At 36.3% G+C, this 16,590-nt stretch overlaps 3 protein-coding genes across 4 annotated transcripts; 1 reads left to right on the top strand and 2 right to left on the bottom strand.

The window, feature by feature from the left end:
• Nucleotides 1–1,340: 1,340 nt before the first annotated feature.
• Nucleotides 1,341–2,099, bottom strand: LOC132172794 (MIZU-KUSSEI-like protein (Protein of unknown function, DUF617)). Its single transcript, XM_059584367.2, has one exon. The coding sequence runs from the start codon at nucleotides 2,097–2,099 to the stop codon at nucleotides 1,341–1,343; it is 759 nt and encodes a 252-aa protein (XP_059440350.2).
• Nucleotides 2,100–3,900: 1,801 nt separating this feature from the next.
• On the bottom strand, nucleotides 3,901–9,348 carry LOC132182794 (protein LNK3). The gene is made up of 6 exons (XM_059596142.2): nucleotides 9,155–9,348; nucleotides 7,511–7,888; nucleotides 6,823–7,084; nucleotides 5,288–5,404; nucleotides 5,045–5,193; nucleotides 3,901–4,661 (listed from the first exon to the last, which is right to left on the bottom strand). The coding sequence occupies exons 2-6, from the start codon at nucleotides 7,876–7,878 to the stop codon at nucleotides 4,364–4,366; spliced, it is 1,194 nt and encodes a 397-aa protein (XP_059452125.1). The 5' UTR covers nucleotides 7,879–7,888; nucleotides 9,155–9,348; the 3' UTR covers nucleotides 3,901–4,363.
• A 1,467-nt stretch (nucleotides 9,349–10,815) lies between these two features.
• BUG22 (cilia/flagella-associated protein) lies at nucleotides 10,816–14,063 on the top strand. Of its 2 annotated transcripts, XM_059601741.2 has the most exons (6): nucleotides 10,816–10,924; nucleotides 11,531–11,605; nucleotides 11,686–11,717; nucleotides 12,253–12,494; nucleotides 13,474–13,713; nucleotides 13,807–14,063. In XM_059601741.2, the coding sequence occupies exons 2-6, from the start codon at nucleotides 11,553–11,555 to the stop codon at nucleotides 13,813–13,815; spliced, it is 576 nt and encodes a 191-aa protein (XP_059457724.1). In that variant the 5' UTR covers nucleotides 10,816–10,924; nucleotides 11,531–11,552; the 3' UTR covers nucleotides 13,816–14,063. The 2 variants fall into 2 exon arrangements, with proteins under 2 accessions (XP_059457724.1, XP_088369618.1); XM_088513492.1 differs by lacking the exon at nucleotides 13,807–14,063 and having other exon boundaries at nucleotides 12,253–12,498; nucleotides 13,474–13,622.
• The last annotated feature ends 2,527 nt before the right edge of the window (nucleotides 14,064–16,590 follow it).

Genomic DNA, 16,590 nt, shown 5'->3' with positions numbered 1-16,590 from the left:
CTTGAGGGTGGTTGTTCAACTCTTAAATATATGCTTCGGATGGCTCTCTAAACCTGCCATCCCTAAACATTTAAGTTGCATGTGACCAATTTGACCAAATTGGTTCGAAAATACTCGCTTTGACCATTGAAAACTCATATTTGTCATTCATAACTATTAATCTAGTAAAATAAACAAACAAAATATGAAGATTGGGGTAGCCGAACCACTCCAATTTCTTTTGGAAAAATCTAAGATAAATCTTTGAGTCAAAGCATCAATTTAAATAATTACTCAAGTTTTGTTTTGTTTTCATTCAGTTTTAATGCCATAAGCCTTATGCAAATTCGAAATGGGTCATTCCATTAAATTTTTGGGCAATTTTGCAATGTATTTTGGTACCACGTCGCATTAAAATAATACTTGTTTACTTTCATTATAAAACAAAGGAGAACCCTTGGGGGCACCAACCATCGTTGGGTGCCTATTTACATTTAATTTTTTTTTTTTTTTTTTGACATGTTCGTACAAGAGGGGGAAAGAAATTAGAACTAGTGATCTCTACTTCATTAGCTGTGGTCCCAAACGATTGAGCTATAAAATGTATGTCCTTACTATTTAAATAGCGGACTGAAACCCTTTTTAGAATCATTCAAATTAAAGAAATGTTACACAAACTCGTTCTTTTACACTCTCAAGTACTTATTCCCTAATGTAACAGATGCCACATCAGTTTTCTACAACAATTTTTAATCTCATCTGCTTACTATTTTTCTATTGCCACATTAAAAAGCAAGCACTTAAAAGTGTAAAAGATGAAATTCGTGTAGCATTTTTCTAATTTAAATTATTCAAAAGAAGGTTCTAATCCACCATTTAAATAGTAAAAGCACACATTTCGTACCCCAAAAGTAACTCTTTACCATTGGGACACGAAATAAGTGATCATCCAGGTAGGTATATAATTCATAAAAGACATCTTTTATTATTATTCATTTTTCAGAATTGCTAAAATCATATATGCCAACTGGGGCATCTTTCAATTAGAGAAGTAACATCCTGCCTGCTTGGCCCCTAACACAACAACCAGCTTCAACATTGTACAAAGTAAGGGCTGCTTAATTTGCAAGCATCCATGGCCATGCATAGACCTACCCTAGTTAGGACAGAAATTTCCTACAACTCAAATTTTCGACAATACAATTTCTATAAAATGCCATGTATCCCTAGCTCAGGTTAATAACATGTGCTTCTCGTATTCTTTTTTAGTAGTATTACTCAAAAAAAAAAAAGCGTACTTCTCACGTGCGTTTAAAGAACACATGACATTTTTAGAAATTGGGTTGGACGAATTCTTCATGTCAAATCCTAACGAAAAAGATGCTTAGTTCCGGCCCGCTGTTGCCATCGGGGTTCATCATGTAGTAAGTCTCAGAGTCCTTAGATCCAACAACCCGCTCGAAATGCGCTCGCATGTACATCAACTCACCCCCGTGACCCTGATGATCATCCGACGTTACATCACTAGGAAGCACGCCTGCACCCATTGACACTGCATGCAGCATTTGCATGACACTCAAATCATCATCCGTAGGTTCCCTCTTCACAGCGTACCCTGATTTTCTGCCGTTGCAATACAAGGACCATATAGGCTCGTCGATGATCTTGGTCTTGTCGCTGGGATGCTTCTCACATTCCAGAGCAATCCTGACAAGTCCCATTCCCATGTCTTGTAGAAGTTTCCCTGTCGGAATTGCAAGCTCAAGGAGGAGAATAGGTAGAGATCTGGGGGTTTCTTGGATGGCAAGGTTCACCCGGGCCTTCCGGAACCCAAAAAGCGTGCCCGTCATTCGTTTCCCTCCGTGGATGTGGCCGTCATGGAGGCGGCTGCCGTGGAGCGAGATGGGGATTTTGCAAGACGGGATGTTTACTATTGGGAAGGACTGGAACACAGATCGAAACCGCCGGAGGAGCCGGCTGGATTTCGATGGATTGTGTTTATGTGAAGGTTGGAGGGAGATTGGCGGCCGCCGAGCAGGAGTCTGTGGAGACGCTTCCAGTTGAGGCGATGGTGGTGGCCGTGACCGTGGTGATGATTCTGGCTGTTGTGGCACCACCATATGGTTCCTATAGAGGCTGGTCTACGATGAGATATGTGGTGTATGGTATATATGAAGAGGAAGTAGTTGTGGGATGCACGTAGGTTCATGGTCTTGGTGGTTTTTTATTAGGGTGGAGAAATATTAATATATTTCTTGTTTTAATACTGACTTATGGTTAGGCTTTAGTGTAGTTACCTTAATTACCTAAATATAGGTAAATGAAAGGGATGTTATTAGTTTTAGCTGTTTCATATTATTACCTTGTATATCTAATATCTTCTAGACTTTCAGGTTTAAAGCCCACTTGAAGCTTTGTTGTAGCCTTGCATATATAGTATTGGGTGACATGGCTCATTTAGTCATTTCAATCTGGCAACTTGACAATTGGACTCGTCTGTCCGAACAGGTCAAGATATGCAAAATTCACTTATCCAAACACAGGTGGATACAGTAATTATGCAACCCAATAACAGGAAATCCAATCGTTGTAAAGTAACTTCTTCTCGCTCCAAAAAGTATCTTAAAATATTGTCATGTTCTTCTGCAATATTCCGGAGTTGGAAAAATTAAGGTTGATTTGAACGGTTCTGACTAGCCGCCCTAGATAAGATAAACATACCGAGCGTGATACAATTGACAAGAATCCAATTGTTTATTTGTTCAAGTCAACGTCATACAAGTAGATGAATATAATCCAATTGTTTATTATTTGATTAAGTCAACGTCATATATATATATAGGGTGCATCTTCGAAGGTGTACATGTCATTGTGCCGCCGGCGGAGGTTTTTGTGGATAGGCACTAAACCAGCCTCAAACTGCAAGCTAACGTCAACCAGTGGGGCCATGATGCTGCCGGCGGAGACTTCATTTTCCCTCTTTTTATATATATTTTTTCATTTTAAAGATTATTCTAAGATATAAATATTCCGATTTGTTGGGAATGGTATATAATGATGTAACGTGTAAAAAATAAAATAAAAAATATATTTATTTTTTATGTAGCAGTTATCATGTACACTGCTGGTTAAGTATGCCAAGGGTGGTATAAAGTAGCTTAGTAGCAGCACAATTTGTTGCTACTAAAACAAAATCTTGGCAGTGAAATAAACTCTTCTCTATTTTACTTAAAATGTAACCCGTAATAGACTAGGTTGAAAAAATTTATTTGTACTCCGTTCAGAAGAAAACTTTATCCTAATCAAAATGCGGACTAATAGAGGAAGGAATAGGTTGTGTTCCCTTTTTTCTCTTATGAAACAAAGGCCAGAAACATAGCAACTCAAATAAGATACAATAACTTACTTTCAATCCAGAAATTTTTTTTATGCAATTTTGTCCAATATCACACAAAAGAGGATGTTTACAAGAATATTATTATTCAAGCAATTCAAAATAATTCTATAATTTTTTTTTTTTTTTTTTTTTCTAAACCCCTCCATGGCAGGTCTATTTCGTATACCTATCATTGTCGGGTAAACCTCAAACCCGTGCAAAATGCTCTTTCCAGACAAATCAGGTAATACTATAACTTTGCCGGCAGACTTGCCCCAAAGAATTATGTACACCCAATGGAATTCGAATATTATACCTTATGAAAATGCCACCAAAACTAAGACCTTTATTACTTGAGTCAACCTCTTAGAGTTACAATTCAAAAGAATTCTAACCCCAATAGACAAGGACCGATTCAATTATTAATTAAGATTGCCATGTCACCATTGTACAATAGTTGTAATATAAAAATATAATTTCTAGCATTACTCGATTAATAAACCATCCAAATTAACACCTGTCCAAGTTTTCAGCTAATTCAAAAGTAGTACTCCAACTTCCAAAGTAGCATAACCATTTCATAAACAATATATATCCTTACTCCTTCCTCAGTAACGTGGGATAACATCAACAAAACCCGAAGATTTTCTTTTCTTGCCAAGTAAATATAAAGGAAGAAAAGACCTATACAATAAGACCTATAATGTATCGAGTCAGTTTAACTAGCTTGCATACTAACTACCAGCTTGTGAAATAAATAGAAGGGGTATATACATGCAAATAGCAAAAGGCATTTCAGAAAATTGTTTCATGCTCTTTTGGTAGATAAAGCTCTGGTTTCATGGATCCTTGTCTTCATGACAATCTTCAGGGAAGATCACCTTCACCTACTATGTCATAGAACCAAACTCCAGTACGAAAGATATCCTCCTCTCTGCAGCACATCTTTAGTAGTAGTTTTTATTTATTTTCAGTGTTCTCTATAGTGTTCCTTGAGAAACTTTTTGCCTACGGATCTCTTTGAGCAAGGGTTGGAACTTCAGCATCATCTGGTAAAATTGTTTGGTGTGAGACTTGTTGGATTTTGGGTTCATTCAAGCTGAAGTTCAGTTGTCCAGTAGATTTGACAACTTTTGGCTTGGATTTTACTGGTGGTCGCGTGTCTCCACTAACTTCTTCATTGGAGTTTATTGATGCTGCATTGGAAAATTCTCTTCCACTAAAGTCAATTTCATTGAACATGAGGTTTGCAACGGCTCGGTCAACAACATTTGTCTCTGATTCCATTGCTTTCTTACTTTCAGACCTGAATACGAAATTTATGTTGTTATCAAGAGCGGTCAACCGCAAATGCAACCAGGACAAGGACACACATATTTCATATAAATTGGATGGAGAGTCGTAGCAGGAAATGGGGCGTAACAACCGCGTGTTAATGTATCTAGCATTGCAATGATACACAAACACAGAAATTGTCCTAACAATGTGGTTAATTTTAACCAATGTGGAAGTAGGGAAAAAAATAAAAAATCTAAAACACAAACTTAAGTGGGGATTAGTCCTATTGCCACAGATGATGCCTCTGGTTTGTAATTTGATTGTTGGAACATGAATGAACTGAATAGCTCAAATGGAAATTCTTGAACAACTTCAACATAATAATAAAGAACTAGTGAATTTATAGTGTACCTCATTGTTGTATCAGGAGCTGTCCATGGAGGGGCCTTTTCCATTGCAAGATATCCATCTTCATTGTGTGTTGCCAGGAGGTGTTGTTTTGAGTTCTTAGCAAGGCGGTACAAGGCATCCCGAAAGCAAATCCGGGTTTTCTCTGTTAACTACAGAACAGTCAAAAGGGAGGAACTTAGATAAGCAATAATGATATTTCCCATACAAATGCATCTAAAAAACTGTTTTGAGTTTTTGGTTCACCTGTGTCATCACCATTTCAAGCTCTTGCAATACAGATTCTTCAGCTGATGTTTCCTGACCCAAATCTCCATTTGTGCTAATCTGCTCAGAAGAGACCGTGTCTTCTCCAAAGTGCCCCTTAAAGAAAATTAAGGTCATTGCCTAACCTTGTGTGAAGTATTAAAAAAATCGACTTTTGCAGTAAAAGTAAAAAGGGTAATAGTGGAGAGAACAGGTAATTCTAGAATATCATTTCCTAGCAGAAATACTCAGACAGCATTTAGCTTTCTGCAAGTATATTGCCACATGCTCTATAAAAGGAACCTAGCACATCACCCTGATTATACAAAACCCGGTAGACTCATTTCAAGTTCATGTCAAATATTTCTGCTGAAATATAGAATACAGTGTAGCTTAATGCCTATCAACTATTTTAACATTTGTGTCACATTAAGAAATTCCACCTTAGAGCAAATCTAAGAACAAGCACTCATTTTCGAATAAATGAAAAGTAAAATAAATATAAGGAAATTTGAAGTTTCACAAATTTAAGGACTGAAATGAAGAATCGTCAACCCAAAGAAGAATCCAACCAAGAGGCAAGGAGAACTTAAAGCTCAATTTTGTTCCTATGAAAATATGGACTTTTGAATAGAACTTTAAACAATAGAGCATCATCAATCCCAGTATTTGAAAGTGCATCCTACATGGATACCAGTTTCTTGAAAGGGTGCCGTCATAACAATATTAGGAGAAAAGCACAACACTGTCTGAATTGATGTTGGAAGCATATATGCTAATGAGCCTTCACCATCAAAAAGTGCTCCAAAAAGCATGATGAATGCAAACTAAACCTCCAAAATAGAAATCAGATTTATGTTCCCTACAGTCACTAAATTAACTTAGCCAACCCAAGGTAGTTGGATCAACTAGTTTCGTTGGGATTTTATAATGTCTAACTGACTTCCACAATCTTAAGTGATGGTATTGAGCTTCTACAATGAGATATCAAATTGGTTACTGGTATTTGAAAAAGAGAAAAGTAACTAAAATTTTGAAGATGTTCTTTAACCTTCTCATCAATTTGCAGTAAAGTAGGTTAAAGTTTTTAAAACGGTAATCGATATAACAAAACATTTGATCATTAAATGTATAAGATTCATTTTCATGCAAATAACACCCTGAAAAACAAGATCTTGAACCAAAGGGCAAGATGCTAATGTAAACTCTCAGAATATCAAAAAGGGAAAAGAATCAACATAAGATAAGAATAAACCCGCCAATGCATGCATGAAACAAGAACAGTAAACCAATACCTGAGCAATGCCAGAAGCAGAACTAATGCTATCTATGAAGTACATTCAGATATTGATGTTCAAATTACAAATGCATAAAAATCTTTCATTAATAAGGCTTGTCTAGAGACCAGCAGTCCATGCCTGGAACCAGACCACTAGATAGTTCCAATGATTCAACTACGCATGCTGGTCCAGATTTTGTACCACAAACGTTAACAATTAAATTAGCACTCCACACAGCAGATGGAAAAATCTAACCTTTATTGGTGGGTGATCAATTTGCTCCAAGTTGCATGGAATAAACTGCACAGCAGTCAAATCTCCATTATCCCACTCCACTAATGGAGACAAGGCATGTCTTTTGAGATACTTTGAGTTTCTTGTAGTATTGTTTACATCATTCCACATACTCTGTGAATCTAGATTGTCAATTGGCATCATGCCACATTGGGATTCAGGAGAAAAGTAAAATGACCCATCTAGAGATTCTGCCTCTGGCAGATCTTCAAGTAAGGAACTCCTGCATTAAGGGAAGACCAGAAGAGGTTAAGTCCTAAAACAAGAAGAATACATCATTTAAATACACCAAAAGTGCAGGGCTTTGGACATCTCATGGACATTGAATGGCTCTATTGCATGGCAAATGGTATGTACGTGACATATAAATGTATCTTTCAAAGTCAGACCATTAAAGAGCACTGGAGCCCTTGCCACAACCGATGGTAGGAATTCCAGTTTTTCAAATATAAATGATCATATTGATGATGTCATGGTTTGAAATGGTCCAAATTCTAATTGATCTGTGCAGTATAAGAAATAAGCACAATCAATTGCCATTGAGCTTCCTAAAATGCCATTGAATATTGTGTCAAGTTAAATCAGGTGAGAAATTACATCAATTTCTAAATGAAATAAATCAAGGTAATCCCAGAAGTTACGCTTGTACAAGAAAATGTCATTCAGATGTTCAAATCCTGCTAAGTCATTGAGCTGGCAGTCTGGCCGATCACGGGAAACTGCTCTCTGGTGAAAAGACTCCTCTGACAATCCCTCACATACGCTCGAACCACAGGAATGCTCTTTATCATGGAAAGCATCATACTCAACTTCATTATGCATGCGTTTACCATTATGGTTGAGTTGTTGTTGAGCCAAATTTGCATCCATGAAAAAGCATTTGTTAGATGACCTGAAACCGTCGGATTCACTTATCCCCCATTTTGACCAGCTATCTGGTGATGGAAGCCTATCCGATAATTCTTGATATTTGGGGACCACAAGCTCATCGATTCCACTCCCAAAATACCAATCCATGAGATATGATCTGAGATTTAAAAAATAATAATAAGAAAAATGGGAAAGGAGCATAAGATTAAATAGCCATAGCAATCAGAAATGTATCATATTCTCAAATATTCCCAATTAGTTGCCATTACAGAAAAGAAAACGATTTTTTGTTCATGCATAAGAACAGAAAATACAATACTTGAGAAACCATGTATTAAGGGTGCTAAAAAATAATCTATTATCAGATGGTAATTCTAAATATGGAAGCTTGATTTCTTCTCTTTCCCTACCCTTTCTCAGCTATCAAACAAACCTTAGTTTAACTAAAAAAAAATTATAGCACTGCATCATCAAATAAATTAAGAAAAAGAATTCCAACAAAATCAGACTCTGAAAAGGATCAAAATTCTGCCAAAAACAGTATCATGGTAGTGCAAGGGTGGCTACAATCTCTTCATCTCGAAGTTCTATGGTCCTCTTATCATCTCTAAACTACATAATTCTCTGTTACACTCGGTTTTTAAATTTGTTTTGTGATACCTTTAACACATGATTTTTAAATTTGTTTAGCATAAGATTAAATAGCCATAGCAATCAGAAATGTATCATATTCTCAATTAGTTGCCATTACAGAAAAGAAAACGATTTTTTGTTCTTGAATAGGAACAAAATATACAAAACTTAAGAAACCATGTATTAAAGGTGCTCAAGCAGACTCTCAATTGGTAACCCAACTAAAATCAGGCAACACTTAAACAACTACTAACGAGGAGAACCCTAGAAAATGAGCCTAAAGAACGGAGTTTAAACCTATTTCTAGAACCAGATAGAAAAAGAAGAGCTACATGAAGTAGCCATCGGTAAGAAATCTTAATATTCAAGGAAATCAAGAAGAAAAATACTATATTTTATGCTTTGAGTTCCATTATTTTCCAAACCACAAATTGAATAGCTTACCTCTCCTAGGCCAAGCATTTGTATTCCGGTCAGTTGAGTGAAGGATAAAAAATAATCTATTATCAGATGGTAATTCTAAATCTGGAAGCTTAATTTCTTCTCTTTCCCTACCCTTTCTCAGCTATCAAACAGACCTTAGTTTAACTAACAAAAATTATAGCACAGCAAGCACTGCATCATCAAATAATTTAAGAGGAAGAATTCCAACAAAATCAGACTCTGAAAAGGATCAAAATTCTGCCAAAAACAGTATCATGGTACAAGGTAACAAGAATCATATATACAATCATGCACATGAACATAAATATTACAGCAACCTACAAAGAAGTTGATGAACAGCACACACCTTTTGAAGCTTGTTTTGAGAAATTGGGTAACGCCCAGTTCCTGATTCAGAGAAAGAACACAACCCAGATGAAGATAACTGAGAGAAATGAGTGAATCTGTGATGGGTTTTTCTTGGTGTACGAGCTTAACAGTGCTTTCAGCTGAAAAAATAAAAACAGAGGCGGCTGAATTTTGGAGGCCAAGTTTATATTTTTAATACAGAAATGAGTCAAATGAAGAGAGAGAGACTAGTAGATGTGGTTTGTGGCTGAGGAGTAAGGATGAGAGTAGTGGCTGAGAACCCCCCATCTAAAACTGTACTATCATTGGCCCACGTGGCAGTATCGGGTCCCACTTGATTGAAATCAGGATCATTTGGATTTTGGCATATTGTGCCGAGACCATGTCGGCTTGCATCGTATAACTTTTATGCCCTAAAATACCCTGGATTTACATTTAATTGGTCCACCACCTGTGCAAGCCACGCGGTTATTTTGGTCATTTCGAGGTGACACCTAGAGCTTTCTACTGCATTTACGTGTCGATTATCGGCTCCATACACGTAAACCCCTGGTAGACACGTGGGTGAAATTTGGGAGTGTAGGACGGCGAAGTTAGCCGGGCAGATGAGAAGGGCAAACAGTGGGGAGAGACAAAAAGGTGGTACTTGGCTAATATGAGTTTTAAAGATAAGAGGAGTCACCAGACAAGTACAGCTGTACAGAGTACTAGAAGAAGATAGCCACAAGATTTGTAACACATGTGGACCCACATCACATTAGATGGATGTATGCCACATACGCATTTTACTATTCGTATTCCAATAACATAGACGCCACGTTTAGCAAATTAGCAGACAGAAATACAAATAGTTTTTTTTTTTTTAATAGTTATTTCTTCTTGTTTGATTTGTTTATTGTTTTTAGGCATAACGAATGACAATTCTTCTTTTTTTTTTTTTTTTTTTGAAAAAAAGGTATTCTCTTATAAAATGAATCAAATGATTTACCTGACACTTTTATTTTATTTTAATATTAAAAAAAAAATTATTTTAGGGGTGGCCAACCACCTCCACCGAGTAACACGAGAGTGGTTGTGGCCGCCTATTGAGCATCGAGAGGTTTCTACAATCACTCCTAATAGTATAAGGGTAGTTGTGCCACCCGAGAGTCTCTTTCAGTCTCTTACATTACATTTAGGAGAACACAACTTCTAACATTGTTCATGTACCAAATATACTGATATTAGATGAGGATTATCAAACTCTTGCTCTCTTTGGAGGATTATACTGATTTTAATATATATATATATATATATATATATATATATCAAAACACTTTTCAAATCATTAGGAAAGATACTGCAATGAATCAGATTATCAAACGGATCAGGATCTCTTACAATTGGAGAATCCTTTTATTACCCGCCCGACTCTGATCATTGGGTTGGGTAAGGACTATGAGAGAGAGAGTCTCTTGCCCAAATAGGAGGTCAACAGTCCAAGTAGGTTGCTCAGGCAATTTTCCAAGCCCATCATTGTTGAGTTGAGAATTATAGGGAATCTAATCCTTACCAAAATTAACCGCTCATTAATTTCACTGGGCCCAAAAGCCAGGGAAGCCCAACCCATGATGACCCAAGAAAAGTTAAAGCGCAGATGCCCTTTCAAATCCTGTTTCTTTCTGAGACTCCGGCGAAGTCCGCCACAAGCAGAACCCCAACTGCCCTTTTTCTTTTTCCCGCGACACCCTTTTTCCGGGAAATCTTTTACCGAGAAACAAACTAGCTGGTATGAGATCCCACTTAACAGCTATATTATCATTATTTTTTATTTCTTTTTCTTCTTTCGCTTTTTTGCATCTTATCTTATGCCTTGCATATCAACTGTTTGCATATAGCAACTAGGGTTTCCTTTGATGGATTGATGAAAACTTGGGTCTGAGTAAACAAGTTCTGTCTCTCTCTAAAATAAATTTTTCTACAACTTTCAACTATCTTTTCAAAAGCTCAAAATTTTCGCCTTCAGTTTTGAAATTATGGTATTTAATGTAATCCAATTGGAACAACAACAATTCACTCACTTTTTTTTTTTTTGGGTGCTGAGTAAGTTTGGATGATTTTATTTTGTTAAGACATTTGTTAGGAACTTCTGGGTCGCTGGATTTTTATTTTTTTATTTTTGTTTTGTTTACGTTTTATTTCTTCTCATTCCCTGCAAACTTTGGAATTTTTACACGTTTGTGTAATTGAACCCATTCTGTCATTATTTTATAGCTCAGTTTTTTATTGAGCAACATCGCAGAAGAAAATATGTGCTGTATTTCATTCAATGAAATTCTTAAATTAGTATTTGTGATGTGTATATGAAGTTTTATTTGGTTCTGATTTCATGCAGCTCAAGTTTAAGAGGGCTGAAAATGTTCAAGAACACTTTCCAGTCTGGATTTTTGTCCATCTTATACAGCCTTGGGTATGTTGTTTTATTATTTATTTATTTGAATTCACACTACAATTTTCATACTGAAGCACTGCCTTTGTTTGATATTATAGGAGCAAACCTTTGCAGATATGGGATAAGGAAGGTGAGTGGGTTTTCTAGGTGCTGGTGTATTATATTTAGAGCTTTTTTACGGGTTGCAAGTTGCTAGCAAACAGTATGGTATAAGATGTAGCTTTGCTTCATGTAAATCGTAGTGCAAACAATGCTGCTCATTGTCTAGCTAAGCATGCTTTTTCATTAGATTCAGATCAGTTGTGGTTGGATGGTTATCCCAGCTGCATCCATGACCTTGTATTGTTTGAGAAACATTTGGTTTGATCTATGATATGTTGGTCTTTTATTCAAAAAAGATGTAGCTTTGCTTGATAAATTTCCTTGTATCAATCCGAATACATCATTGTATCTGTTTGGAGATTGGTCTGCATTATTGTTTCCTTGAAAATTTCTTGTGTATCTTAATGAGTTTGATGTGGTATTCGAGTTTTATGTTTTCTATGAAGTTCTCTGTTTGGGAGGTCCTTTTTTTGAGTCCTTGGAACACTTGTCATCTGCAGCTTGGCCCTCTTTTTCAAGTTTAATATTATAAAATTGTACCATTCGTGTCACACTTTTTGCAGTTGTCAATGGCCATGTAAAGCGACCACAGGATGAAGACATACAATCCAACGTCCTTGAAATAGTTGGATCAAATATTCAGTCCACATACATTACTTGCCCGGCTGACCCATCTGCAACACTTGGTATAAAACTACCATTTTTGGTCGTGATTGTGAAGAATCTAAAGAAATATTTTACATTTGAGATTCAAGTCCTGGACGATAAGAATGTCAGGCGGCGTTTCCGAGCTTCTAATTTTCAAGTGTGTAAGTTTGCCCATGTTTTTTCTGTTCAAACGATTCTTGAAATAGCCCAACCCTTCCCCTTTTCTTTCTTTGTGTGTACTTGTATGAATGTCTTTTTGGAGAATATTCTGGTAAGAGTGACCACTTTCATTTTTGATAGTTCTTAAGAAATAGCTTGAGAACTATTACCAGTAAATGTTTTGTTGGCTGAATAGTATACTAAAGAAGACAAGTGATCAGTAATCTGAGATCTAGATGTAGAAAATGTGGTTTTTTTCCCACTATGAATTGATTTTGCTGGTCGTGTTGAGAACTTTTGTAAAAGTTCGACTTCAATTCATATAAGATACTTTAGTTTAAACCCGGAGGCCTGTGGATTATTTGAGAGGGTCATGGAATTGGCAATGTAATATTTTGTTTCTTCATCTCTAAGTTCTATGGTTCTCTTATCTTCTCTAAACTACATAATTCTCTGTTACACTCGGTTTTTAAATTTATTTGGTGATACCTGAAATGTCAAGCTTTAGCTTGAGGTTGGACCGTTGGACAGGCTATGCATGTTAGATTTGTCATTAGACAGTTGAGTGAGGAATGATAAGATTGATGTGTGGATTATCATGTAGCTAAACCATTTTTGTTTTTCTTTTAGTTGGAGATTTCCTACTGGGATTAGTGCATTCGCCCACATAGTGCAGAAAGAATTTTAATAAGATTATTTTGGATGGTGTTCTGAAGTTATGTCACCTGTGATCCAATGACAAAATGTCCTCCATATCAGTGTCCGACACCTATCATATAGGAAGCTTAGACATTATTGATAAAGAGGATGTGCAGATTTTTTTCAATGTAGTGTTAAATAATTTGACAGTGATTGCTAATTGCAACACTGTGGCTTTGTGATGCAGAGTTTTCCTCTGTAATAAAGTAAGTATATGTGACACTAGAATTCTACAAGGTAGGTGTTGAAACTGACTATTTTTTCTTTTATTTTTGTAGGCTGTCACTCGAGTGAAACCATATATCTGCACCATGCCACTGAGGATGGATGAGGGCTGGAATCAAATTCAACTAAATCTAGCTGATCTTACCAGGAGAGCTTATGGGACCAACTATGTTGAGACATTGCGCGTTCAGGTTCATGCGAACTGCCGTCTGAGGAGGATATATTTCTCTGACCGCCTGTACTCAGAGGAGGAGCTTCCACCGGAGTTTAAATTGTACCTTCCAATGCAGCAGGTAAGATTGAATCAATTATGTGCTCTCACTAATTTTGGATTCTTACATTTTCCGTTTTCTCATTGCTTGTATAAATTGATGTTTTTATTGCAGAAAGCATGACAAATTTCATGAAAGGGCTCCACAGCCATTATATCTGACAGAGTAGGGTTTTGAGATCTATATTTTTCTACCATCCTCTCTGCCAATTTAACTGTTCTATCTTTTATCTTCTTTGTAGTCTTATACATACAATGTAACAAAAGATCCTGGGACTGAACCACCAGGGTATGTGCTCCATTGGAGCTTGGGATTTAGCACGACCAGACGTGATTTCGTTATGCTGTTGAAACTCTTTTGATCTTTGTTAATGTCCTAGTGGCATTTTGATATGTGTATCCAACCGAATGATTATGGTTAATTAAGATATGATTTTTGAAATTGTAGTTAAAATCGTGGATTTAACTTAAAATTATACAAATTGAAATGCGCTCCTTTGCTGCAGCTTGAATTTCAACCGTCATTTTTTTTATAGTCATTTTTTGATACGCACTCTCACAAGTGACATTTTTAGCTACTATGTTTGAAAACGCTCGTTTGACGTGTGAAATTGCAATCCTAGTTTCATATAGCGTAAAACATCAAGTCAAAGCTCAAGCCAGTTTTGGTGAGCTTTGCTCGATTGAGCTACTTGAAAATTTTGCCAGAAGAAAGTGAGAGGCTTGTCTGAAATGATTTAACTCCTGAAGATGAATGTCTCTCACTACAGGGGCTGAAATCAAATATTTTCAAGTTGCTTTTTGTCCAAAACCCATGCATGATACCAAGTTTCCAGATACATTGCGCTCGGATTGAGGCTGCCATTTAGCCCTGAGACTGAGCGGAATTCCAAAAGAACCGCTTGGTACTAAAATCGTCTCCTGGCTGGGAATACTTGCATTAGATGCAAAACAATGTTAGGGGCATAGATTACTCAATGTGCCCAGCCATTTTTGTAGTGTCAGAAAAATACAATACTCACTAGCTTCTAAATTAGACATTTAACACTTGACTAGCATTTTCTTATGTGCAACCAAGAACCTCCATCAGCTATAAATCAACTTCTGCATCAGTCTTTCCGTCTATAACTCTTGCCTCAACCTCAGCATCAACTTCTAACTGACCTGCCTCTTGAGCAACATCGGTGTCGGAGCTTTGCTTTTGATGTTCATCTGGTGTTGCCAGTTGCCGTGGCATCAACATCCATTTGTGCTGCTGAGGATTCAAAATCAGCTCTAATTCCTTTGACATCAATTTCACTTGTAGGTGTTATTCACATGAAGTGCATTGTGATGAAAAACGACATGAAATGAGTGCCTTCAAAAACAGTATTAATTCTCATGTTAATGCTCCAAATTATTTCCACCGACCACACAGAAGCAATATGATTGAGCGCACACAAGGCTCTATATGCACATTTGAATTACCACAAATAGCTATTCTCAATTATTGCCAGTTGAGATCTCAAACAAATTCAAAAAGAAATGTGAGATCTCAACCAACTCTTACTTAAGACATCAACTAAGAATATCAGTGCAAACTACTAACATCTAATGCACACTTAACCAACCACTAGGACTTAATGAAACACATTCTTCAATAGAATCATATATTAGCTATAACTAATCAATAAAATTTCAAGTCATACCGGTAGTAAGAGCTTGCATGCATATTACCTCATAGTAGAAATATTATCCCCATTTTTACATGACGAACAAATTCCAGTTTTCAGCTTATGGTTATAATATCCTAACAAACCGCATTGTCTGCAAACCTATACCAAAAAGAAAATTTGATTAGCTATATCAAAATGCAAAAAGAATAAAATATTAAACACATAAAATCTCAAGAATCGAAGTACTGGCATGAGATGAATTATCCTTAATTCTATAGAAGACAAACAATATGTAGGGCTAGCATAACAAAAAAAATGTTAAAGGACAACAACAACAGGCATGAAGGCACCATCTTCCACACAGTAGCACTCTCAAGTGCTGCTGGCGATCCACAAGCATACAAGTGTCGAATTCTTGGTATTCCCTAGAAGTTCTAAGAGCAATAAGAAGATTTCAAACATATATTCTCAATGGGAAGCTGCAGGTAGGTTTTGTAGATGCTAAAAAAAGCTCAGGAGGCATACTAAGGAGAGAAAAGAAAACTTTCCTTTATGTTATTCTACATTTTTTGTTATTGTGTTCATAAAATTGTCCTTTTTCTTAATTCCTAGGATCTATGATCGATATGAATGTGTCAATTGAGCATAAATTTTACTAATATTCTGTATTAAGATCTTATTCTTGTATGGCATTTTCTTTCACAATTATGTGTAATTAACAGTGAAGATTATGCTTGATTGCAAGTAGGATCCAACATTCAAAGAATTTTTTTTTAGCAAAAATTAAATTTGGTTCTACAAATATTAAGCCTCGGACGTATATGTTTCAAATTTGGATCATCACTAACTCCCACCAAAAGCAAGGAGTAGCGTGAAAAGAAAAAAAAAAAAAAAAAAAGTGGTACACACTCAGCAAACATTTACCATGGAGTAGCATAAGCGTGAGCTCATACCTGAGCCTCAAAAAGATCACTAGAGATCATCAGGCGCTTAAAAATTAACATGCTAGCACCATAAGCAATCAAACAATCATGTTCCATTTCTCCTACCCATAGTCCTGTGAAATGAATAGTTAGCAGAAAATTAGAACTCCATAAGGTAAATTTAATTCTGATATATGTCCAAGAATGAGAAATTAAGAATCTCCATTTCGAGCTCTCCCTTCTATTGGTTGTCTTGTTAGCATGACACAGGCTCACTGTCTCGAGCGTGGATTTTATCTAGGACTTGGTCCTTATGAAAGT

Source organism: Corylus avellana, chromosome 2 (assembly GCF_965113065.1).
Source record: "Corylus avellana chromosome 2, dhCorAvel1.hap1.2, whole genome shotgun sequence".
NCBI lineage: Eukaryota > Viridiplantae > Streptophyta > Magnoliopsida > Fagales > Betulaceae > Corylus > Corylus avellana.
This window is presented reverse-complemented; position numbering and strand designations above follow the sequence as displayed.